This window comes from Theobroma umbraticum, unplaced genomic scaffold, assembly GCF_002168275.2.
Source record: "Theobroma umbraticum cultivar Fairchild unplaced genomic scaffold, ASM216827v3 scaffold_239.0, whole genome shotgun sequence".
NCBI lineage: Eukaryota > Viridiplantae > Streptophyta > Magnoliopsida > Malvales > Malvaceae > Theobroma > Theobroma umbraticum.
Genome location: NW_018397279.1, coordinates 204,195 through 227,187, shown reverse-complemented (window position 1 = coordinate 227,187; position 22,993 = coordinate 204,195). Strand labels below are relative to the sequence as shown.

At 37.1% G+C, this 22,993-nt stretch overlaps 5 protein-coding genes across 6 annotated transcripts; 4 read left to right on the top strand and 1 right to left on the bottom strand.

Annotated features, from left to right (window-relative positions):
• Positions 1-1,616: 1,616 nt before the first annotated feature.
• On the top strand, positions 1,617-4,445 carry LOC110427755 (WAT1-related protein At5g40240-like). Its single transcript, XM_021443339.2, has 7 exons — positions 1,617-2,150; positions 2,263-2,328; positions 2,454-2,567; positions 3,051-3,294; positions 3,426-3,584; positions 3,665-3,813; positions 3,954-4,445. Exons 1-7 carry the CDS (start codon positions 1,960-1,962, stop codon positions 4,114-4,116), a joined length of 1,086 nt encoding a protein of 361 aa, XP_021299014.1. The 5' UTR covers positions 1,617-1,959; the 3' UTR covers positions 4,117-4,445.
• A 1,077-nt stretch (positions 4,446-5,522) lies between these two features.
• On the top strand, positions 5,523-8,578 carry LOC110428019 (WAT1-related protein At4g15540-like). Its single transcript, XM_021443690.2, has 7 exons — positions 5,523-5,895; positions 6,003-6,068; positions 6,183-6,296; positions 7,333-7,576; positions 7,669-7,827; positions 7,907-8,058; positions 8,158-8,578. The coding sequence occupies exons 1-7, from the start codon at positions 5,705-5,707 to the stop codon at positions 8,309-8,311; spliced, it is 1,080 nt and encodes a 359-aa protein (XP_021299365.1). The 5' UTR covers positions 5,523-5,704; the 3' UTR covers positions 8,312-8,578.
• Positions 8,579-9,618: 1,040 nt separating this feature from the next.
• On the top strand, positions 9,619-12,268 carry LOC110428020 (WAT1-related protein At3g28050-like). 2 transcript variants are annotated; one of them, XM_021443691.2, is made up of 7 exons: positions 9,624-10,062; positions 10,160-10,225; positions 10,368-10,481; positions 10,872-11,142; positions 11,260-11,418; positions 11,515-11,666; positions 11,757-12,268. In XM_021443691.2, the coding sequence occupies exons 1-7, from the start codon at positions 9,866-9,868 to the stop codon at positions 11,926-11,928; spliced, it is 1,131 nt and encodes a 376-aa protein (XP_021299366.1). In that variant the 5' UTR covers positions 9,624-9,865; the 3' UTR covers positions 11,929-12,268. The 2 variants fall into 2 exon arrangements, with proteins under 2 accessions (XP_089641654.1, XP_021299366.1); XM_089785528.1 differs by having other exon boundaries at positions 9,619-10,062; positions 10,872-11,418.
• Positions 12,268-17,171, bottom strand: LOC110428018 (protease Do-like 9). The gene is given in 12 exon segments (XM_021443688.2): positions 12,268-12,711; positions 12,805-12,909; positions 13,006-13,056; positions 13,205-13,306; positions 13,892-14,124; positions 15,015-15,206; positions 15,371-15,551; positions 15,638-15,732; positions 15,735-15,836; positions 16,462-16,791; positions 16,794-16,836; positions 16,838-17,171. Coding segments are annotated over 12 exon segments (1,746 nt in total). The 5' UTR covers positions 17,051-17,171; the 3' UTR covers positions 12,268-12,612.
• A 636-nt stretch (positions 17,172-17,807) lies between these two features.
• On the top strand, positions 17,808-20,050 carry LOC110427977 (alpha-dioxygenase PIOX-like). Its single transcript, XM_089785569.1, is given in 8 exon segments — positions 17,808-17,836; positions 18,007-18,080; positions 18,083-18,207; positions 18,288-18,433; positions 18,570-18,797; positions 19,005-19,207; positions 19,289-19,532; positions 19,825-20,050. Coding segments are annotated over 8 exon segments (1,275 nt in total).
• The last annotated feature ends 2,943 nt before the right edge of the window (positions 20,051-22,993 follow it).

Genomic DNA, 22,993 nt, shown 5'->3' with positions numbered 1-22,993 from the left:
TCTCCATCAAGATATTACATAATTACCTAACGTATATTAAATCGTTATATGTCTATAGGAAACAATTAAATTAAATTCTTAAAGTTAAAGTTTTAAAAATTGACTATATGTGGCAACTACGCGTATGTATATCCTAATTACACATCAAAACATTTAAATTCATTTCTAAGTGTAGTGAATACACGTTATCTAAAATCAAGATCTAATTTAGATTAACTCTCTTAAGTATCGTTTAAATACTTAAACACATTTAAATGGTGATCAAGTAAATAAACGGGCAATAATTTCAAATTTGAGTTAACATCAATGTTTCTATAGAAAATAAGTAAGAAACTAACACAATAACCAAGATACATATTAAATTTCACCATAATCCTAGATTAAGAGTTTTAGCTCAACATATTCAAAATACAAACACAAATTCCAGCAAAATGAAACATTTTTACATAAAGAGTTAAAAGAGAGAAAATCAAATCTAAAGTGAGAAATTCTTTGGAGCTACTTTTTGATCTTTCAATCTCTTGATTTCCTCCTCTTTTTCCCTCTTGGTTCCAACCCCCTTTTGCCTAATTTTGTGTCTAAATCTCTTTTTTTTTTAATTATAAAAAGATTGTATTTATACCTTATTTGTTGCCCATTTGATGTAAAATAGGATGGCCAATAATGTGCAAAGTCATGGGCCCCAAGCTCTATCCTTGGCCATTTTAAGGTGCTGAGCAGTGCATTCGATGCCTAAGCACTCAAGCTGTTATCCACACAACATGCAATTTATTGTAGTCAGACAATTAATAAAAAGTACAAATAAGACATAATAATATGAAAATAAACTCAAATTACTTACTTAAACTACTAAAAAATATATAAAAATAAAGTCTAAATTAATTAAAAATAAAAAAATAATAATCATTTTTAAATTAAAAAAAATATAAAATAATTTTATAAAATAAAGTTATCAATAATATTAGAGATTATGAAGAAAACTATAAGCCTCAAAATTGAAAAATTCATTAACATATGTGATGTGGCATAAACTTTCGTTGACTTGAAAAACAATGCATGGTCCCCCTTCACACAGGCAAGTGAGACTCAAATATTTTTCAAAATATTTTTATTTTAAAATAAATTTTCTGAAAATATTAATTATGAAATATCTTAAAACAAAAAAAATAAATTACTTCCAAATTTCTTGCGACGAAGGTATAAAAAACGTGCCTCCGAATCAGCTTCACGTTATTTTCAACTCAAAGAGAATTACCGGAGGCGGCACGTTCAGCCACGCACCACCTTGGCGACGGCGTGGTGTCAAGATGGCGATCTCAAAGCTTGGACTTGAAATGACGAGATGGGCCGACAGACAACGAAACACTCATGGGGGACACCGAAATTTGTTGTGGCAATGCTCTTTCCAACGATAGTCGGTTGACAAATACTCTTCATTTTTTTTAATGTATAAATTAATATTTTTAAAAATTTATTAATTAATTGAGGTATTATTTAATTGATAAATTAATAAAATATTTATATTTTAAAATTATAATAAAATTAATATTTATTATTTATTATTAAAATTATATATCAGGACAGGCAACTTGGCTCGCGGACGCCTGATGAAGTCCAGCTTTGGTGGAAAAGAACAGATCATTCAACCAGAGCATGTGTAGGTGGAAAACAAGGAAACTAAAGTGTGCAAGTCGATATCATGCACAAATTTTCAAAGTTTTGCTCGATTATACATTTTTCTCAATACAAGACCAAAGAGATTACATAAGAACTAGAACAAGCCAACAACCTCACTTACCAACCATGGTTAAAAAGAGAAGGAAGATGATGTTGCCTTGAAAGTTAATGCTACAAAATAGGAGATAAAAGATTCCCTTGTATAGCCTCTGATTTGGGGATAGGAGAGACCGTTTCTCCATTTCAAACTAGTGAAAGGCAGGAGAGGGGGAAGAGAAGATCATGGCAAGATGGTCTTGTTACAACGATGTCCTGCCATTCACAGCTATGGTTGCATTAGAGTCCATGAACGTAGGCCTCAACATTCTATTCAAAGCAGCAACTTTGAAGGGGATGAGCTACTACATCTTCATCGCCTATTCTTATGCTATTGGCACCATTCTTTTCCTCCCTTTATCCTTCATCTTTCCCAGGTCTTTCCATTTGCCTTTCTTATGTTTACATATACATGCTGTCTTCCTGTCCAAATCCATTCAAATTTTTGCACTTGGATGATACATCTATGTTCGCTTTTGATGTCTGCAGTAGAGCAGTGCTTCCCCGGTTGAAGTTCCATCTTGTCTCTAGAATTTTCCTTCTAGGGCTTATTGGGTATTGAACTGAGCTGTAGATTTCTTTCTTTTTTCTATTTATGGGATGTCATCAGTTTCTAGTGCTTGAAAAAGATTAGAAGATGGTAACAGAAAAACCAAGATCGCTTTTCCTTTTGTGAGCAGGTTTTCAGCTCAAGTATGTGCATACAAGGGTATAGAATATAGCTCCCCAACTATGGCTTCTGCGGTCAGCAATCTCACACCAGCTATTACCTTCATCCTTGCTATTCTCACCAGGTTTCTTCCTTCTTCTCCTAGCAGTTCTTCATCATCTCAAACTCTACATTTTATCTTGCATACTCGTATGGCATCGCTCCTTTAAACTTCAACTAGCCTTTGAAATTAAAATACATATAGCCTTGAAATCATTCTCACAATGAAGATTACAAAAATAAAGGATGGACAGATAAATAATGGAGAAGTTGAGAATTAAAAACCCAAAGCTGATCACTCAATTTCATCAGAAAGATTTAAAATCTTTTTTTAATAATTGTAGCTTAATTTCACAAAAATCACAATTTTATACTATGAAAGCTTTTGAATGTAGGAGTGACCATATGCAGGATATTTGATCTGGTCAGATACAGACAGTGACATAAATTACTAGCAAAAATTGTGCATAAGTTGCTGTTGTTTTGTCTCAGACTTCTCGTAAATTTGAGAAGATAGTAGCCTGAGTCTTGTTTTTTCTCACTTTCCTTGGATACCATAACTAACAAGATTGGAAAGAGTAGCCTTGAGAAGCTCATCCAGTCAAGCTAAAGTCTTGGGGACCATAGCATCAATATCAGGTGCATTAGTAGTTGTTCTCTACAAGGGTCCCAAAGTTTTTTCCTCTCCACCTTGGACATCATCATCTGTTTTACTTGAATGGCCCCTGGAGTCATCAGAATCAAATTGGGTCATTGGTGGGATCTCACTCACTGTTGCCTATGTTCTTTTCTCATTCTGTTACATTATTCAGGTAAAACATGTATATTTCCAGGGGACCCTGGTTCTTCTGGAAAACTATTTACTCTTATGCAAATTCCTCACTTTAGAAAATTTTTAAGTTTTTACCAAAGAACTAAACTTTAATTAGGTTGATCTTTCCAGGCCCAAGTTATGGTGATATACCCAGCTGAGATAATTGTAGCCTTCTTGTACAACTTATGTGCGACCATTATCTCTGCACCAGTTTGCTTAATAGCAGAACCAAACTTGAGTTCTTGGATTCTCAGGCCTAGCGTATCAGTTATTGCGGTGCTATACTCAGTAAGAAATTTAGTGATCAAACTACAATTAAGTAGAAGACAATTGGTAGTATCTAAATGTGAGTTTCTCTATTTGTCAAGGGAATTTTCCAAACCTTTTCCTCTCTTGTGGTCATATGGGGCCTTCACTTGAAGGGGCCTGTCTACATTGTAATTTTCAAACCACTATCAATAGCCATTGCTGCTTTCATGAGTGCCGTTTTCCTAGGTGATTCTCTGCATGTGGGAAGGTACTAAAACTATCTTTCAATTTCATATTTTTCCTTTAGCAGTATCGAGCAGAATCATTTCAAAGGCAAATATTTTACTTTGGTTAGCCATTCCCTTTATAATCACAAATGATAAGCTTAGTTCAATCTTAATTTTGCAGTTTTGTTGGAGCAGTTATCATATCTATGGGATTTTATGCTGTAATCTGGGGGAAGGCAAAAGAAGAACAAAGGATTGACGATGACTCTGGAATAAACAGCTTGGAGCCCTCTTCCAGTGGTAAGGTTCCTTTGTTGCAAAGCCATAAGGTGGAAGATATGTAGCTGGTAGAACTTTGAGATCATTTTGAAGATATTTTTGGAGGTAAAACAGTTCTTTGAAAGTGATGTACGTGACAGATGAAAAATGCAGCTATGTCTGCCACAGACCTAGTGAAATGATGTAGTCCTCTTTTGTGTAAGGTCCACGCAGCTTCCATATCCTAGGAAACGCTAGGTAGATTATGTTGCATTAAAAAATCCTGATGGCTGTATATTTCTGTATTGTAATCTGGCTTTGAAATGTGAAAGTCTCAGTTCCCCTCTTATTTTCAGGGAAATATTAGACCACCATTACTTTGATCAAAATAAAATTCACTTGGTCCGCTCTTTTAGTTCAGGTTAACCACTGGTTATGTTGTGTGCATCGACCTACCAAAAAATTCCAACGGTAGCACAAAGATTGGATGGAAAAATAGTCGTAGTCTTCGATGATTCATTTCAAGCTTTCTGAATCATTAAGTAATTTGTTCAATACAAATGCAATACAGAGACCAAAAGACTTAAAAAGAGTTTCATAGAACTTGGAATAAGTCAGAGACAACGCATCACCTGTATTTGTTATCCTTTTGATTAAAAACGTCAAGTGTACACAGCAGCATTCTTAAAGTGTGACACCGAGGATGAGATGATCGCCATTTTACAGGAAAATCCAAATTTCCGGATTTAGCAAATTCCTAATTGTGATGAAAGATTGCGCTGTATGGAATGGTGGAATGATGGGTTGTCTTAGTGTGAATGTAGCATTAACAACCTCATCTATCTTAAGCAAAGACACCTCCCAATGCTCTCTTTCATTAATGAAAGACGATATGGCATCAGACAATGATGGATTGCCTTCTTGTCCGAAGCTTGGAAAACTTTAGTCCCGTTAGTTTTGTAACTCAATATTTGTCTTTTCACTACTATGTTCTCCTGTGGTTTGAGAAGGCCCGCCAAATCCTGCATTTGATCAGTTGAAAGAAACCTATCCATTTTTAACCATCCCATTTTAGTCCCACCGAGACTGTCAACTATACTTCTCACACGCATCCTGGTCAGTTCTTACCAAGTTGACAATTTTCAGATTGTATGATCTTATTGTTCAAGATTAGCAGGATCTGCATTGTGATTGCTCAGTTTCCATTAAAATCGCTAAAAACTAGCTTGGTATGCGTCATGTAAGGGCCTTAAAGTCATCTCTTTGATTATAAGTTCCGTAAGGACTTGGGAATTTCAGTTACCTTATGATATTTCTGGCAGGAATGTTGCATGGTTGGTTCACGAATGGAAAAAATGTAAACTAGCTTGACTATGGATAAAAATCACAAAGATAACTCCTCAATCAATTAAAAATTTCAAGCAGTATATGCACTCCAGCAGTACAACTATAGTTAAAAAACGTGTTTCTTATGATATCCTGACTTTGTGCTGTGTTATTGTGTGGTAGTAAATACATAAACTGTTCAAACTACAATTATTGGTTGGCGAATTTCTGTTTTCCTTTTGTTTGCTTCCAAACGACACTAAAAGAAATGACGTAAATAATACTGCAAATGGGAGAGAAATCAGGGAAGTAAGAAACTGATCAAGGAGAGATAAGAAAGAGGGGTAGATGGCATTGGAGTATTTCCGCAAGGAGGTCCTTCCATGCACAGCAATGGTTGCAGTGGAGTGCACTAGTGTGGGCTCAAAAATTCTTTTCAAAGCAGCCACTTTGAGAGGAATGAGCTATTATGTCTTCATCACATACTCTTATGTTGTTGCTACTTTTATTCTCCTCCCTTTTACCTTAATCTTTCGCAGGTCCTTCCATCTGTCAGTCATCTAGAAACACATGCATAATTTGATAACCTCAAATAATTCCATTAGAACATAATGAGCTAACATCTTTGTCTGAGTGATATATGCAGCACAGCAGTTCTTCCCCAATTGAAGTTCCCTCTTATCTCTAGAATTTGTCTCTTCGGGCTTATTGGGTATTGAAGCATTCTTAAAGCTGTAACATGTTATTGCATAGAATTCCTTTCAATCTGTCGTCAGCCTGGAAAAGATTACAAGACAGTCAAATTACTAAAGAATGCTTGTGACAGGTTTGTAGCTCATATGTGCGGATATAAAGGTATAGAATATGGCTCACCAACTCTGGCTTCAGCAATCAGCAGCCTCACTCCGGCGTTTACCTTCATCCTTGCCATCATTTTCAGGTTTGTTTGCTTATGACTACCTTAAGTTAAGAATTTAATTAATTTGTAAGAGAGCTTATATCATTTGCAATCAAATACTCTTAAAGTGATGAGCACATGATGAACTCCAACATTTGATAAACATAAAAGATGTCAAAATAGAGTGTGAATAAATAATTATTAGCAAATGATAATGTAGAGAGAAAGAAAATCAGAGTGCAAGTCAGTATCAGGCTGAGAATGGAATCAATTGCTGTAAGGTTGAGAAGTGTTGTGATTTTAGAGGTTTGGCAGTGAACAAGAAAGAACAAAGAAAAAAGATGAATCTGGAAACCAATTGTAGAGCTCAAAAACAGAGGCTCACACATCTTCTACTCATATTCACATATATATATATATATACTATGATTAAGAAGAAATCACCGAGATATTAGCAACTATAGTGAACCTCGAAGAAAGAGAATGAAAAATGGTTGGCTGTGCACTGAAATCTATGCATTGGTTTCAGTGACAGGCAACGGTTACCAAATAGAAATTGAACACTTGGCATATCAGCTAACAAAACATCAAATATGACACGCTCAGGCTGTATTTACCAAAGGTAAAGTGAAAAATGACATAGGCTATAGTCGTATTGAGTAAACTAAAAACTAACTTAAATGAAACGACATTCAAGCTTGGCGTATAGGCTGTTGAATTGAAGAAACGTCACCTTTCCTCCTCTGATCCTTTTCGCCAGGTCAGCTTCTTCCATTTCCAGAATTGTGATCATCTTCCAACAAGAAGATATCTGATCACATTCCTATTTGCATAAAAACAAAGATTTGTGCATTAATTACAATTATCTACGTTCACAGTCTTCCTCCCAAGTTAAATGGTGTCACCTGACATACTCTCACATGATAGTCAGCAAAGATAAATCAAATTGTATACACTAAATTTGTAAAGAGTCAAAATCCAAGTTGTAACTTGTAAGCTTGAAATCCATAGCTATAATCGTTGTGCTAGTTTCTAATTAGGTCCTTCCCTTTCCAATTCTCTGGGTGCACATAACAAGAATGGAAAATGGGGAATTGAGAAGCTCAAGCACTCAAGCTAAAATTATTGGCACCATAGCATCAATATCAGGTGCATTAGTGATTATTTTCTACAAGGGCCCCGAAGTGTTTTCATCTCCCACTTTGACACCATCATCATCTGTATCATATTGGCCTCTTGAGTCCTCACAATCAAATTGGGCCACTGGTGGCCTCCTACTTGCTGTTGAGTATCTCCTTGCTTCCATCTGCTACATAATTCAGGTAATGCTTGTTACTAGATCACCCCCTCAACCCCACGGAAAACTTTCAATTGTATACAGAACACTAACCTTGGATTAGTTAGGCACCTACAGACACAGGTTATGAAGATATACCCGGCAGAGCTGATCGTAGTCTTCTGTTACAACTTATGTGGAACCATTATATCTGCACCAGTATGCTTGCTAGCAGAATCAAGCTTGAGTGCCTGGAGACTAAGGCCTAGCATAGCAAAAGTTGCAGTTGTATACTCTGTAAGAATTCATTAACCAATTACAAAATTTCAAGGCAGGCTAGACATTCTCTAAATGTGAGTTTACTACTTCTGTTTAGGGATTTACTGGGACATTCCTTGGCGTTCTTGTGCACATCTGGGGCCTGCGCGTTAAGGGTCCTGTCTATGTAGCACTTTTTATGCCATTGTCAATCCCTATTGCAGCTGTTTTGAGTGCTATATTCCTTGGTGATACTCTGCATCTTGGAAGGTACAAAAATTCTCTCCTTATCTTAGCAGAATCATTTAAGAAGCTACTTTTTACATATACACAATTTGCTACGCTGGACCTAAACTCAAAATTTTGCAGTGTCATCGGAGCAGTGATATTATCTGTAGGATTTTATGCTGTAATATGGGGAAAAGCAAAAGAAAAAATGGCTGACTCTGGCTTTAGCAGCTTGGCATCCTCCTCCCAGGCGCCTTTGCTGCAAACCCAATGTAACGAAGCTAGGACTCAGTAATGAATCCATTCAAAACAACTCTGAGCTTAGTAAGCCATTTTGTTTCCAATAAAGCTGAAGAACTGAAAAACAGAGCTCCATGTACAGAAACTTGGATTCCCAAAATGCAATATTTATATATTTAATATTTATTAAGCGATATAAATTCTAAAGAGACAAACACGAAACCTCATAAACATGTTTCACGGACAACGTGGAGGCCATCACGTGACCTGGTCGGCCATTCTATGGTCCCACGTGATAGAAAGGGCTTAATGGCTATTGGGCAATTGTTGGGTTCGGGCATTTCAAAAGGCCATCAGATTGAGCCCATCGTGCCTCCTTTGGGCCAGCCAGCTATCCCCAGCTGGCACTGTTTGGGCTACGGCTTGATGGTACTTGGGCTCCTTGAGCCTTCTCAAAAGTACTTTTTGTAATTAATTATTCTTTTTGGTTCTAAATTAATGTCAATTTTCACTTTTTCTTTGGTTAAATAAAAATAATATTAACCACTATTTAGTATATTTTATTTGTAATTAAATTTTCAAAAATATATAACAAATATTCAATTTGAGTAAAGGGAAAAACTGTTAAAGAGTGCCACAAGGAAAGTGAAGCAAACGATTCCTTTTGGCTTTTAGGCAGTGATGAATCGTGAAATGTCCTATTCAAAGAGAGTGTGGAGGACACGTTCCCCTTTTCCAAAATGGGGATAGAGAGTGCGTAGGGTCTCAAGTTGCTTTGCCTTTGCGTTTGGGATCCGGCCGCAGCCTGCCTCTTACAAACTGCAGCATTTGCTGTACCCCAAGGTGGTGTCTTCTTCGTTGGGATGTCAAGATTTTGTCCTTTTTAACTTCTCTCGGCATGCACCGGCCTTTTTCTTTATTACTGTTATGCTTTAATTACACCACCACTAATCCTTCTTAGGCACCCATCAGCTCAAAAAAGCAAGTGATGTGACTAGAATTTGGACTAGTGTTTGTTGATAACCAAACTTTAAAAGATGTTCTGTTGTGTGCTTAGAGTTATCTTTGGCACCATCAGCATCAACTACTGAGAAATAATTCTTGGTGGTGCAGCAGAGTCAGTCTAGCCTGGACCATGACACATTTGCCATCATGGAGGTTTCAACTAGGAAGATCATTTTCTTCTTTGGACATTATGAAAACCAATATATAATAACTATGATGAAATGAGATCTTAAATTATTTGATGAAGGAAGATACTTTTCACACTATAAACCGAATTTATTTATTCTTAGGACAAGCTATATGTATCACTAACTATAATCCACTATAAACATCATAAATTGCACCTTCCAACAATGAAACAAAAAAAAAAAAACATAGCCTTATCTCCACTCTTTCCTTTGCTTGTCAAATGAGAAAACGCATGGGACCAATAATTATAGCACATAGGAAATCACATATAATAAAGTAACGATCAGCTTCTGTTGTTTGTCTAGTCACCCCTCACCAATAACAGTACCATACAATTTCACGAAAGCCATTTTTACAGTGTTTTTCTCTGGGGGGTGTTTCTGTTCGGTTTTGACAGAAACTGAGACAAGAAAAGATGGTGTGCAGATGGAGGTATTGTTACAAGGATGTGCTGCCGTTCACAGCTATGGTGACAATGGAGTGTGCAAACGTGGGGCTAAACACACTTTTCAAAGCTGCTACTTTGAAGGGCATGAGCTACCACGTTTTTGTGGTCTATGCTTATGCCATAGCTGCTCTCGTTCTCCTTCCTGCTCCTTTCTTCTCTTACAGGTCCTCCTTTCTCATCACTTGGTCTGTCAATCTTAGACTATAGATATGCAAGCCAAAAAGTGGTCATTTCTGATTTGTTTCTCTTTGGTTCTTGCAGATCAAGAGTGCTTCCTCCACTCAGCTTCCCTATTCTATGCAAAATTGGACTTCTGGGACTTATAGGGTAACTGGGTTTGGCTGATAGAGTTGTGATAATTTTAGAATCAAGAACCATGATTTTAGCCGATTCGTCCTTCGTTAATTTTTCTTCATTCATAGAAAATTTTGTTGTGTTTTTTAACTTGATTGTTTTGAAACTGGAACAGGAGTTCATCTCAGATCATGGGGTACACAGGCATCACTTACAGTTCTCCTACTCTTGCTTCTGCAATCAGCAACCTCACACCAGCTTTTACATTCATCCTAGCCATCATTTTCGGGTAACTTTTGTTCCACCACCAATTAGCAAAGCATCCTTTGGTGCACAAAATCCTTTGAAAAGTGGTTGCCCTCTCGTTTGCTTTATGATAAAGTACTTGGACTGGCAGCTACATTCATTTGGTCAGAGACAGTTTAGAATAGATTTTCATCAGTTAATTCTGTCCATTGGATAACGTCTTTCGGTTGTGAGATGCCTCTAGCTTTTTGGATGGTACTTGGGGTTCACTTTTGCAGTTTTTGAGTACGGTGTTGTCAAGTGGCTGACAATTTCTACGGTGTAGTGGGGCAAGTCCTTTTTTTTTCTGAGGACCACAATCGATGGTCTGTTATTCTCTCTTCTTTCTTGTATTTTGATTTATTTTCCTTTTTCTTTTCTTGCAACTTGGAAGAATGGAGAAGCTAGTTTGGAAGAGAACAAGCAGTGCGGCTAAAGTGATAGGCACCATAATATCAGTTATAGGTGCATTTGTGGTGACCCTCTACAAGGGCCCAGCAATAGTCATAGCCTCAACACCTTCCATGTCACTTCAACAACCCCTTAATTCATCAAAATCAAATTTGGATTTTGGTGGACTTCACTCTGCAAACCCAAACTGGGTCATTGGTGGCGTTTTCCTCACTGCTGAGTATATCCTGGTTCCACTCTGGTACATTGTTCAGGTAAGAGTTTGTTTACAAATTATAAAACATGCAAACATTTTTCCAAAATGTTTGCGGAAATGGTGGTACCCTTTGGGGAAATTGGAAGAAATAAATAGATTCTGTAATGTTATGCAGACACAGATCATGAAGGAGTATCCGGCAGAACTAACAGTAGTCTTCTTTTACAATTTATGTGTGAGCTTCACAGCTGCAATTGTTGGTTTAGTCTCAGAAAGAAATGCAAGTGCTTGGAGAATGAGGCCAGATATAGCATTGGCCTCTGTCGTTTGCTCGGTAAGAAAATAGTGCACCACGGATGCACACAGGAGTTGGTTAAATAGTCCTACTCTGAATTTCCCATGTAATGTTTTGCCCACATTCTCTGTTTAGGGTCTCTTTGGTTCTTGCTTGAACAATACCGTCCATACATGGGCTCTGCGCTTGAAGGGACCTGTTTTCGTGGCAATGTTTAAGCCATTGTCGATCGCCATTGCTGCTGCCATGGGTGTGATGTTCCTAGGTGATACTCTGCATCTTGGGAGGTATAAAACAAAGCACTGCCTTTTGTTGTCGTCATGGTTAATTTTATTTCATCAGTTTATATTGTAGCTAATCGGAGGATTTTGTTGCAGTCTCATTGGAGCAACAATAATATCGATTGGATTTTATACGGTGATGTGGGGAAAAGCAAAAGAAGAGATGGCGGAGGAAAATGTCAGTGACAGTGTCAGTGACAGCAGCAGAGGGTCACCATCTGCCCACAAAGTCCCCCTGCTGCAAAGCTATAAAAACGAACATGTCTAGAAAGTAGAAACAAACGCATGTCAAAAATCACATTGCTGAACCACCATCTGCAAATGGCAAAAACACATCTGCAGTCAAGAGTGCAGGAGATGGATCATTTCTTCACTGCACATAGGTTACAAAGTCTGCTTCAGACCTCGGCCTCCCCTATTTCAGGCTTCGGTCCATGTCAAATCCATCTGCCAGCAAAATTTGTGCATAGAAAACAGATGGTACAACTTATAGATGGATGATGTAATTACCCCAAACTTAAGAAAAGTTTTAATTTTGCTCTCACAAATTTAATTAGCATCTTAGTTTGAATTTTCCTTTAAATAAATGCAATAATAAATTCTTTTAATTCGGATACCAAAATGTATGGTTTGGTATAATTCCAATACCATATGTTATTAACTCTACTTGACTATACATTGTTCTACAAGAAGTAAAATAAGAACAAAGAAGTAATAAAAAGCTTTACCTTCATATCCTCTCTGTTTCCTTCCAATGTAAACTAAAACTAAGAGTGCAACCCGGCTATAACTACACCCGCAAAGGAAGAGGCAAAACTTAATACTATGCGGTACCCCTCAACGGCCGCTTGTACAGGCAAATATAACTCCATTAGGTTGTATCATGTTCCAGAGGAGACATGCAAAAGTAGAATCACGTCAATTATCTTTTGTGTTTCCCCTCAACCTTCTATCAGGTCTTGAGATCATCAGACATTGCAGAAGATATACAATGTGTGGTTAGAATATCTAAAGTTGCAGCCTTTGCAGCCTTGGTTTGTAGCACTACTATCTGCATGGCAAAGTTGAAGAATCAGCAAAACCAATATGTGTGTGTGTGTGTGTGTGTTTAGGTGTGTTTATGCGAGAAAGAAAGAGGGAAAACCTGTTGATATTCCAGTTCAAATCTTAAATATTCATCATTGCAGTTCTCAACCATATGAGCTAAGTTCTTTAGATTCTTCACAAGTTTGCCATTGAAAGCAAGAACCTAAATAAAAGATATTAAAAGAAAGAGTTTAACATGTGTTCTTTATTGTTTTAAGATGCATTACATCATCAGCAATGTCTCGAAACACTCCCTGACCTGAGTATTGACGATTTCTTCATATCCAATATTTATGTCAGCCACAAGCACCTGAGAATGAAGGAAAAATTCTAAAAAATTAAGTTTATTGCATGAACAAGAAAGAAAACCAAATCATCCTGTTATACCAGACTGTAAATTTACATTGTAAATATTTATAAAATGTCTTAGAAGGAAAAACATGAGAAAAAACAGGGACCTGTGAAACAACAAGAAGCTGTTCATCCGTAGACTCTGCCATTGCATGTAGATGCTTATCCAATAGTTTGACTGGTGCATCAAATTCATAATCCTTCCCGTACTGGAGATGAGAGAAACAGGGATGTTAGGAGTAAGCAAACTAGACCACTCAAACAGCAAAACATAAAAACATAACCAGTCTTCAGCATACACTCATGAAGATAGGCTCACCATATTTGCGACAATAGATGAAAATGAAAGAATGAAGTAGGTTTCAGACCCCAAACGATGGGAATCTAGCAAATAAGTGACAATGTACAAATTGTTCTATAAAACATAAAAACACACACACACACACACAGACACACACAAGACTAGAACAAAACTTTAACAAGTTTATGGATGCTTTCCAAATTCTGAGCAATGGATAAGACAAATTATACATTAAACAGCTCTTGAATATTTCCTATGACAGCAGAAGGAATGGTGTACCACTCCAATAATGCAGACCTCAAACATCACTAATGGAGCCCTTTGTCCCACCAATCACAAGAAATCCAATCAAGTGTCTCAATAACGCAACAAAGACAGGAAACAAAAAGCTAAAACAAAGAGTTCGTTATGCATTTAAACAATCACCAACAACTGCTTTACCAAGTTCGAGAGAAAGAAACACACACATACAGAGAGAGTTATCACTACGCACCTCAGAACGCAAGTATGGAACAGTTACAGCTGTAAAAACAAATCCAGCGATAATGTAATAAGAAGGAGGTTTCCCATTGGTGTGTGCTGGGATGAGCCTCTTGTGAGTCGCAAGTTTTATGTCATGTGCAACTATCTCCGAATCACGCAGAACTTTAACCAATGCAGTATCCCCAGTATACTTCTGAGAAACAAGATAGCTGAAACCTATGCGCTCCCCATGCCTGAATGGAACTGTTTTTTTTTTTTGGGTAAGATAAAAGAGAAAGAAAAGGTCAGGAGGATGTTTCCCATTTAACACACTGCCACATACTTAAATAAACTAAAAGTTAACAGACAACTGGACTCAAACAAGTGAGCGTCATCTAGTGGACTTTCCACTTCATAGTAAAATGTTAGTTGGCCAGCATTATGCAGCAACCATCACTCCACCACAGCTGATGAAAAAACATCTGAACCCACAACTGAAAAAACTTTCATATGTAGAGAAAACTGCAAAACTCCGGAACTCATATTATAAATTAGGCAATATATTGAATACCAAAAGAGACCACATGAATAATTCAACTTTCAGAATTGAAGATTCTATTCTGGTTACAATTTTAAATTCTTTGGGCCAAAAATCATATCAGCCATGATTGTTAAGGAAATCTCTCCTCTGCAAGGTTAAAAAGAACTTTTAGGGCACCAAGGCACTATAAGAAACCAAATCTGTTAGACCTTAAAACTACCTCCTGATTAAACTAAGAATAAACACTGCTTGTAATACCTAGTTCTCATAGATGACCCCCGATTATGCTAAACAATGTCTCCATAGCAAATTTTTGTGTAAGTTAAGTAACCACAGCCAAATCATCATTCTCAATTCAGAAGGACATCCTACAGAAACATCTGCATCTAATCTACCAAAAATAAAAACAAGAATTAACTTTTAGTTCTAGAAAGGCAAATAAAAATATTCTGACTCTGAGAATAGTCTAGACTCTAGTGATGATGCAAAAATTACTAGAAAAATATAAAGAAATATGCATATATGCATACATAAATTCATACGTAAAAATTTTATTGATAAACATAATAGCATCACGTCCTACTAACACGGGGAGGTAAAGGAAATAACTTACCTGTTCCATCATTAGCAACTTTTACCCCATCAAAACTAAGTATAATATCAGATGGCTTCAGAAGATGAGATTCGGGAGCGGTGGGCTCAATTCTCCTAATACGGACCCCCTTCTGATCAGGTTTCATCCCCGTTGCCAAGCGCAAATCAGGATTTTCCATCTTTTGCCACTCAACACCAAGGATTGGGAAGCCTAAAACAGAAATGACCATGAGGACTAGAGTAAGAATTCAAGCACATATACCAGAAATAAAATTGAAGTCATACCACTTTCTAATTCCAAAAACAACCAGGCAAAAAGAGCTAAGAATGATGACTGGACTGAACTTAATAAAATGATACTGCTTGGAATAATACCTGTATATGCTCCATTCTTTTCATAATCCTGAATGAAGTGCATTATGACTGGTGTAGGTATGACATACCCAATATTTTCCACATCTTCATGTTTCAAAGATTGAAATGCAATACCAACACATTTGCCCTTATCATTGAAGGCAGGTCCGCCAGAATTTCCAGAGTTTATAGCTGCATCTATCTGAAACAGAATATCAACTGCAAGAGGTCAATAAACATAACAAGCAGACATGTTGAACCGCCAGAAGCTAGAACTAATTTCACAACCTGTAGTCCCAAGAGCTCCGTTGACCCATGAACATAAGAGAGTATCTCAATACGTGATACAACACCACTCGTAACAGAGATTGTGTCACCTCCATCGGGTAGCCCACAACAGTTACAGCATCTTGTAGTGCAGGCAAATCTCCAAACTCAACAGGCGAAACACCTTCCCAAAACTCATCATCGCCAACAGTTAACATTGCTGCATCATCCCCAAAATGAAAGAAATTTATTAATCAATCAACTCCAACATTACCCTTCTTTAATCAATAGCCATTTTTACAAAATCAAATCACATAAATCTAGTTTCTCCTAGAGCACAAGTAGGCCTCTATCCATAACAAAGCAGTCGGAAAATTCAGAAAACATGTTGAGAGGAGCTATTTCCACATATACCTGTTTCAACACTAAAAATCACTTCAATTTACTCTAAACATAGACATATCAACCAATTGTCTAAAACAAGCAAAATCAATAATTGGTCCTCTGGCCTTTCCAATACAGCAAAATCACACTACTCAAACTTCACTGAACCCAAAAGGGCGAGGAAAAAAAAAAAGAAACAAGCAAAAACACAAACTGCCTCTAAGTGCCTTGCAAGCATTCAAAACGAATTCCCACGAAAAACTCTACACTTTATATACCCTACCCCGTCACTCGAATACAAAATACCCAATACCATTTTTTATTCATTTCAACACTATTAGAATCAAACCACTTAACTACCTCCAAACCCAAAACGATCCCCAAAAGATTGAAAATTCCCACATAACAGCTTGAGAGAGCACTTCAAAAAATTCTAAAAAGAAGTCAAAACTTTCACTTACCAATATCACATTCAGTCCCAATAGCCAAAACAGTAGCCAAGTACTTAGTATCAGACCCCCTTTTCTTCAACTTCACCTGAGTATAATGTTCCACTGAATGAGCATTTGTTAACACTCTTTTCCCTCCAATTATAAACCCACTACTACTTGAAGAATACTGCCTTTTCCTTTGCCACGGCAGCGAATAATTCGGCTCCGTGTGAACGCAAAACACCTTCACCACCGCATCCATCGCTGGCAGCACCCTAGCCGCCACACTCTCCCACTTCGCCACTGGCTGCGGAGGTAGCTCCACCACCACCCCGCCGTTTTGATAAGGTCTCCGCTCCGAGACGCCGCCACGTGCGGCTCCGTATCCTCCGTGTGCCCCGCTCCGCGACTTCCTGGGTCGCCCTCGGCCCGCGTCGCGCTGTGGTGGGTTGTTGGCGGTGGCGGTCGATACGGCGTCGTTTGCAGCAATAAAGACGTCGTTTTGGGCGGTAACAGCGTCGTTTTGGGCAGCGGCTGCGGCGGTGTATTGGAAGTCCATAGTTTCGGTGGTTGATGCTGGGGTTTTCGGTTTGCGGCCTCGTTTTCTCGTTTCCCCCATTGGATTTCGTTTTAAAGGGTCTATAGGGGTTTCAATGCAGGCTTTTTGATTTGGGGATTGTTAATTTGGGATAGGGGATTCTTTGCTTTCAGCCTCCTTGTTTGAAGTTTGAAGCAGAGGCAATAGGTGGAAGGAGTGGAGAGAATAGTACTTTGGGCTTTTGATGTGCTGAATATGGGCCTTTCAGCCCATTTTAGAATTTGGGGCAGTTAATAGGATTACTTGGTGAGTTGAGCCTGCATTTTGGGCTCCCATGGACCTTGATGGCTACAATTGGGCTCTGATGACACAGTTCGGCTTGATGGTAGTGGGTCAGGAATGATTCCGAGGATGGGCCTTTTGCCCAATTCCAGAGCATTGGCTATTGGCCAGTAGGTTAGGACGTGGGAGGTTTTAAACATCAGATTTTGACTTTATTAAAGAAATAATTTATCCTTAACTAGCGTCAAACTCTGCTAACACTTGATCTTCAAATTTTTAAATATTTGTTGGGACATTACAGTGCTTTCCAAAAGGAGCCAAAAGTTACGATGACATTTCACTTCGTTTTATGAGATGATGGTAGGTGACATAGAAATTGACAAGGAAGGAGGAGAAACAGCGGATTAGTCACCCCCCATCGTAGATCCGCTCGGCGACAGGAGCGATACCGATTGTGGAGATTTGGCTGAAGAGAGAAACCTCGGTCTGACAAGCAAGCATATTGATTGATACATGTGGAATCAGGCAGCAAACTTGATGGTAAATTGTGCTTAAAATGGTTATGTTCATGCTCTTAAGAAGATGGTAAGTTCACCATAATGTGGACGCTGCGTGTGTCATGCATCATTTTAACCGCAGAATTATTTAACTTGGCAAACATAGATTACGACTAAATATTATTTATCTTGACAATTGTTGATCTTACTTGTACCCTATAGCATGTATTCATAGATGTATCATTCGTGACCTTCTAGGGATGGAAGTGTTATATATGGTGCCAATGTGGAAAGGTTGCGTAAACTAAGGACTTTCAAGGATGGGAACCTCAAGATGGGCTTCTTCTTCATGACCAAGGAATTGCATTGTCAGGAGATGTTCGAAACAGTTGGGCAGGTGTCTCCACACTGCAGGCTCTCTTCATTAAAGAGCACAATGCAGTTTGTGATGCCATCAAGGTATTCATTGGACATCCTTAATTCGGTTGCTTGATTTATTGATCTAATTACATATATATGACAGCTCTTAATTGTTTTAGAAGGAACATCGCGATTTCGATGATGAACATTTATACCACATTGGAAGGCTGGTGACTTCTGCTGTAATTGCAAAGATCCATACCATTGATTGGACTGTGTAACTCCTGAAAACTGATATCTTGCTTGCAGGAATGCGCACTAACTGGTAATATACCTCAGATTTGAGCAAAGAGAACCATTTAAATTGATGCACTACTAGCCTGAATTAAAATGCTGAAAATTTTGAGATTTCCATGTAAAACTACTAAGTATCTCTCTGACAATTACCTCATCATATATAGGTATGGACTATTGCGAAAGAAATTCAAGGACAAATTTGGTCATGTTGGGGGAGACATCTTAGGACGTGTCGTCGGACTGAAGAAGCCTGATAATCATGGTGTCCCATATTCATTGACTGAAGAGATTGTTAGCGTCTACCGAATGCACTCGCTTCTACCTGATTACCTTTACCTTAGGGACACCAAAGCTGCACCAGGACCCAACAAATCTCCACCACTAACTGAGAAGTATGCCTACAAAAGATATGTATACTTTTTTCCATCTTTACATGAGCTATACTCCTCATTTTCATGTAATTAACCTAATAGAAATATAGCTAGAGCACGGGCGAAGCAAAAAAGAGACATAAATTACAGTACCTTAATGTTTTAGTTTTTAGATATAGGACAAAACATATTTTGCTTAATTTTGATTCTTGTAATTTTTAAATGCAGAATTCCAATGGCTAATCTGATAGGCCAGGAAGGAGAAAAGAATTTGTCAGAAATTGGATTCACAAGACAAATGGTTTCAATGGGGCACCAAGCCTGTGGCCAACCAAAGCTTTGGAACTACCCGTTCTGGCTGCGGGACCTTATAGCACAAGATGTCGATGGCAAAGATAGGCCTGATCGTGTGGACCTGGCGGCTCTTGAAAGTAACTGCTATCTACCAACTTGTTATGTGGTTTCAACAACAAGTGATGTGAAGTTGGTTCATTTGTGTTTTACTCATGCAGTTTACAGGGACAGAGAGAGAAAGGTTGCTAGGTACAATCAATTCCGAAGGGCTTTATTCTTAATACCAATTTCTAAATGGGAAGACCTGACAGATAATACGGAAGAGATTCAAACTCTTAAGGAAGTTTATGATGATGATGTCGAAGAGCTGGACTTACTAGTTGGCCTCATGGCAGAGAAGAAGATTAAGGGATTTGCTATTAGTGAGACAGCTTTTTTCATCTTCCTCCTCATGGCAACCAGGTAAAGCAATATATACATCATCAAATCCAAAAAAAAGGTTATTGGGAATATATGCGTAGAGGTAAAGAGAGAAGCTTTTGAATTCCAAAACTTAATCTTCCCAAAATAAATGAAAAACATTTCTATGAGGTTAATTGGGTTGGTGAGGAAGTAAGGTCCTTGTCTCAAATCATAAAATTCACTCTACACTTACAATAGCTTGAATTAAGGATAGTACAATTTAGGCAGACACAAAAGTTATGCAACTTAAATAATGAGTGTTTCTATATTTTTGGATGGGGTACTGGCACAGGAGGCTAGAGGCAGACATGTTCTTTACAAGCAATTTCAATGAGGAGACATATACAAAGAAGGGATTCGAATGGGTAAATACAACAGAGAGCCTGAAAGATGTGCTAGACCGGCATTACCCCGAAATCACAAAGAAATGGATGAACTCCAGCAGTGCATTCTCTGTTTGGGACTCACCTCCAAATGCTCGCAATCATGTTCCTCTTTATCTTCGTGTTCCTTCTTGAATCTCTGCAGCAAACCAAACTTAATTATTAAAGATCACCGTTTGGTCTCCCCTGGTTCACCTTTATATTTGGCTGGCATCATCAGTGGCAATCATATAGCATAGGCTTGTATGGTTCAATATATCATGTATCTTAATAGTACTCCATAATTATTGCTTGGATGGTTATATGTACTTGAGTCCAACTTTCAATAAACTTAACATGTTTCCTTTGTGGCCAGGGCAAGCTGATGAAACTAGAGATCATCACGTTTTCCTTACCTCACCTTCTCTAAGGAAGTATATATGGTTGAAACAAAGTACAACAGGAGATTTGATAGCAGAATTGTAATGGGAAAACAATGCTCTAAATCGTGATATTTTTTTTTGTTTTTTTGATGAGCCAGTAGTTTCATTAAAAAGCTTCAGCTATAAATCAAATATAAAATGAATCTATCTTCTGAAAATTCACAAATATAAAATGAAAGACTTTACCTCCTTGGCAAAATAGAGACCCAGCTAATTTTAGGTTCTAGGTTTCGTCTAGCTTAATGCTCTGATTTGTTTAGTTTGTTCATTAGTATTTAATTATGTTAATTTCCTCTCTTGAAAAGCAGAAGCTTTCATTAATCTGGAGTAACAAACCATTAATTATGTCAATATTGACCAATATATATTTCATTAGATTCTAATTTTTTTTGGTACATATAATTTCATAAAATGAAACCCAAAGGCCAATTGTTATGCATTTATATAACACCTTAAATATTGTAACATTAACTCTAAAAACTATGTATTGCATAAGAAGAAAATTAATAAATAGTGTATAGCAGCAATTGAAAAAGTTCACACATGATATTAATTCACCTTTACTTGGATATATTTATTCAACCTCTGTCACTTTATAGGATCATATAATTCATTCTTCGATACAAATAAGGTTAATCTTGTTGATAGTGAAAGAAGGTACGGAACCCATATCCTTAATTTTCCTAAAGATAAACGTGATCTATACTGAAATTGATATCTATGGCGGAGGCCACCCCATGAAGATTTCTACCCTATCATTTCAGGGTATGGATGTCCTACCAAAAAGCAAGCAATTGAATGTCCTTAACATCAATCATTGTCCATCACTTTCAACAGTATAAAACATTGATCAAAGGAAATTCACATTCTCCTTAAAGCCAATTGGATGAGCACTCCATCTTGTGGTATCGATTTAACAAAGCCCCCTAGTTTCTGTTGCAATGCTCAAGAAAACCTCTTACTCACTCTTTCTGGTCATCCACCCTGTTAGATTTATCCCATACACCAAAACCTCTTACTCTTCTAGAGGATTTCTAATGTTGATCCCTATATATGCATATTTATGGGATTAGTTTTGCATTTTATTTATTTATCTTTTAAATTAGTAAAAAGAGATTCGAATTTTATTTTTTAAGAAAAAAATCGTATCGTGTACTAATTAAAAATTTAAATACTCGTATGCTAGTTTTGCATTTGGTTTCTTGATTTCTTTCAAAGATTCCATTTCCAGGTTACAGTAGAAAGATGTGGAAACTAGAAACAAAAGGTCTTACAAATATAGTGAAAGTTACAAGGGGTTGTCAGTAGATGCAACTTAAGTCCTAATTACCCATATACGATGCAGTCCAGATAAACAAGTATAGCTAAGCAATAGAAAGAAGCAAAATATTGGAGCGTGGAGAGTGTTTGATTCCACTCTCAAAACTTATCTTCTTCCAAATCACCCTAACTAGAACACTACAAGAAATTGTGGTTTTTCCGACGGAAAATTAAATAAGTTTTGGAATGTCAAAAGTATGCAATTCTAGTTGTAATAATATTAAAATCAAGCAATAATTTTATTAATATAATTTTATTCTAATGCAATTGGAGTAAAAGGCGAGTTGTAACTGAATAATAATGAGTCGTGAAGGAGAAACATGGAAAAGACATGACAGAGAGAGGAAAAAATTAAAACCAAATATGTATTAATCTAATAATTAAAAATAAACACGTGGTATAAATCTAAACATGGGGTGCAGAAAAAGGCTAGGCATTTGGGTTCCACCTTCAAGAGATATAAAAGACAAAACCACTATAATTGGTCCCAAAAAAATATTAAATTAGAAATTCGTGATCTGTCGTAGTAAAGATATAAAAGAGAAAACTACTATATTTGATGTATGCCCTTAACTGTATGCAACCAAATGTAGCACGTCTCCTATAATATAATACTTTGCCCCACTTTTCGTGTCTTTATTTGATTTTCGTAGAATTTAAGGGGAAAAAATTTTGATTTTAATGTATTTTATATTAAAATTTGAAATTTTTTAAAAAAATTCTGCATGATTTTTTTACGTCAAAAAATAGAAAAAGAAACTTCAACATTTAGAAAAAAATAAGAGAATTAAGTATTCAAAAAGACAAAAAAGTATAATTTTGACACATCTAAAAAAATTAAATAAAGAAAATAAGAGGGAATGAGTAATTAATATATATTCTCTTTTTAATGATTTTGTCAATTAAGTCTAGCTAATGGAAGAAAATTCTTTCTCTAGGATAGTCATAATTCTGATGTTTCTCTGCTACAAGTAACATTAATTCAAGCTCATCCAATGGATAAGCCCTTGTTTTTGAGTTTGGAAATGTATCGGTGCATGCAACTGTTCAACGGTTTTCACTTGTACGTACTTGGTTCCTGACTTGGTATTCCTCTGGTCAGGTTTCGTCAATAAATATCGGCCATGCTTGGCTAGGCCTAGGACCACAACTCCTTTTAATGCTTTTGTCAATTAAGTTTAGCGCAGGCAAGGAAATTCTTCTTCTAGAATACTCATGTATAGCTTTGGTGTTTCTCGGCTGAAGAAACATTCAAGCTCATATTCCATGGATAACCCTTTTTTGATTTGGGAAGTACAAATCCAACTTTTCAACGCCTTTCAATTGTCTACTTGCT

Excerpts from the sequence above, each read along its gene's own strand:
- LOC110427755 (XM_021443339.2), top strand. The coding sequence starts at position 1,960 with ATGGCAAGATGGTCTTGTTACAACGATGTCCTGCCATTCACAGCTATG. Across the intron at positions 2,568-3,050 it reads ATCCTTGCTATTCTCACCAG|ATTGGAAAGAGTAGCCTTGA; the intron begins GTTTCTTCCTTC and ends ATAACTAACAAG. Across the intron at positions 3,585-3,664 it reads TTATTGCGGTGCTATACTCA|GGAATTTTCCAAACCTTTTC; the intron begins GTAAGAAATTTA and ends CTATTTGTCAAG.
- LOC110428019 (XM_021443690.2), top strand. The coding sequence starts at position 5,705 with ATGGCATTGGAGTATTTCCGCAAGGAGGTCCTTCCATGCACAGCAATG. Across the intron at positions 5,896-6,002 it reads TTTACCTTAATCTTTCGCAG|CACAGCAGTTCTTCCCCAAT; the intron begins GTCCTTCCATCT and ends TGATATATGCAG. Across the intron at positions 7,828-7,906 it reads AAGTTGCAGTTGTATACTCT|GGATTTACTGGGACATTCCT; the intron begins GTAAGAATTCAT and ends ACTTCTGTTTAG.
- LOC110428020 (XM_089785528.1), top strand. The coding sequence starts at position 9,866 with ATGGTGTGCAGATGGAGGTATTGTTACAAGGATGTGCTGCCGTTCACA. Across the intron at positions 10,482-10,871 it reads ATCCTAGCCATCATTTTCGG|AATGGAGAAGCTAGTTTGGA; the intron begins GTAACTTTTGTT and ends GCAACTTGGAAG. Across the intron at positions 11,419-11,514 it reads TGGCCTCTGTCGTTTGCTCG|GGTCTCTTTGGTTCTTGCTT; the intron begins GTAAGAAAATAG and ends TTCTCTGTTTAG.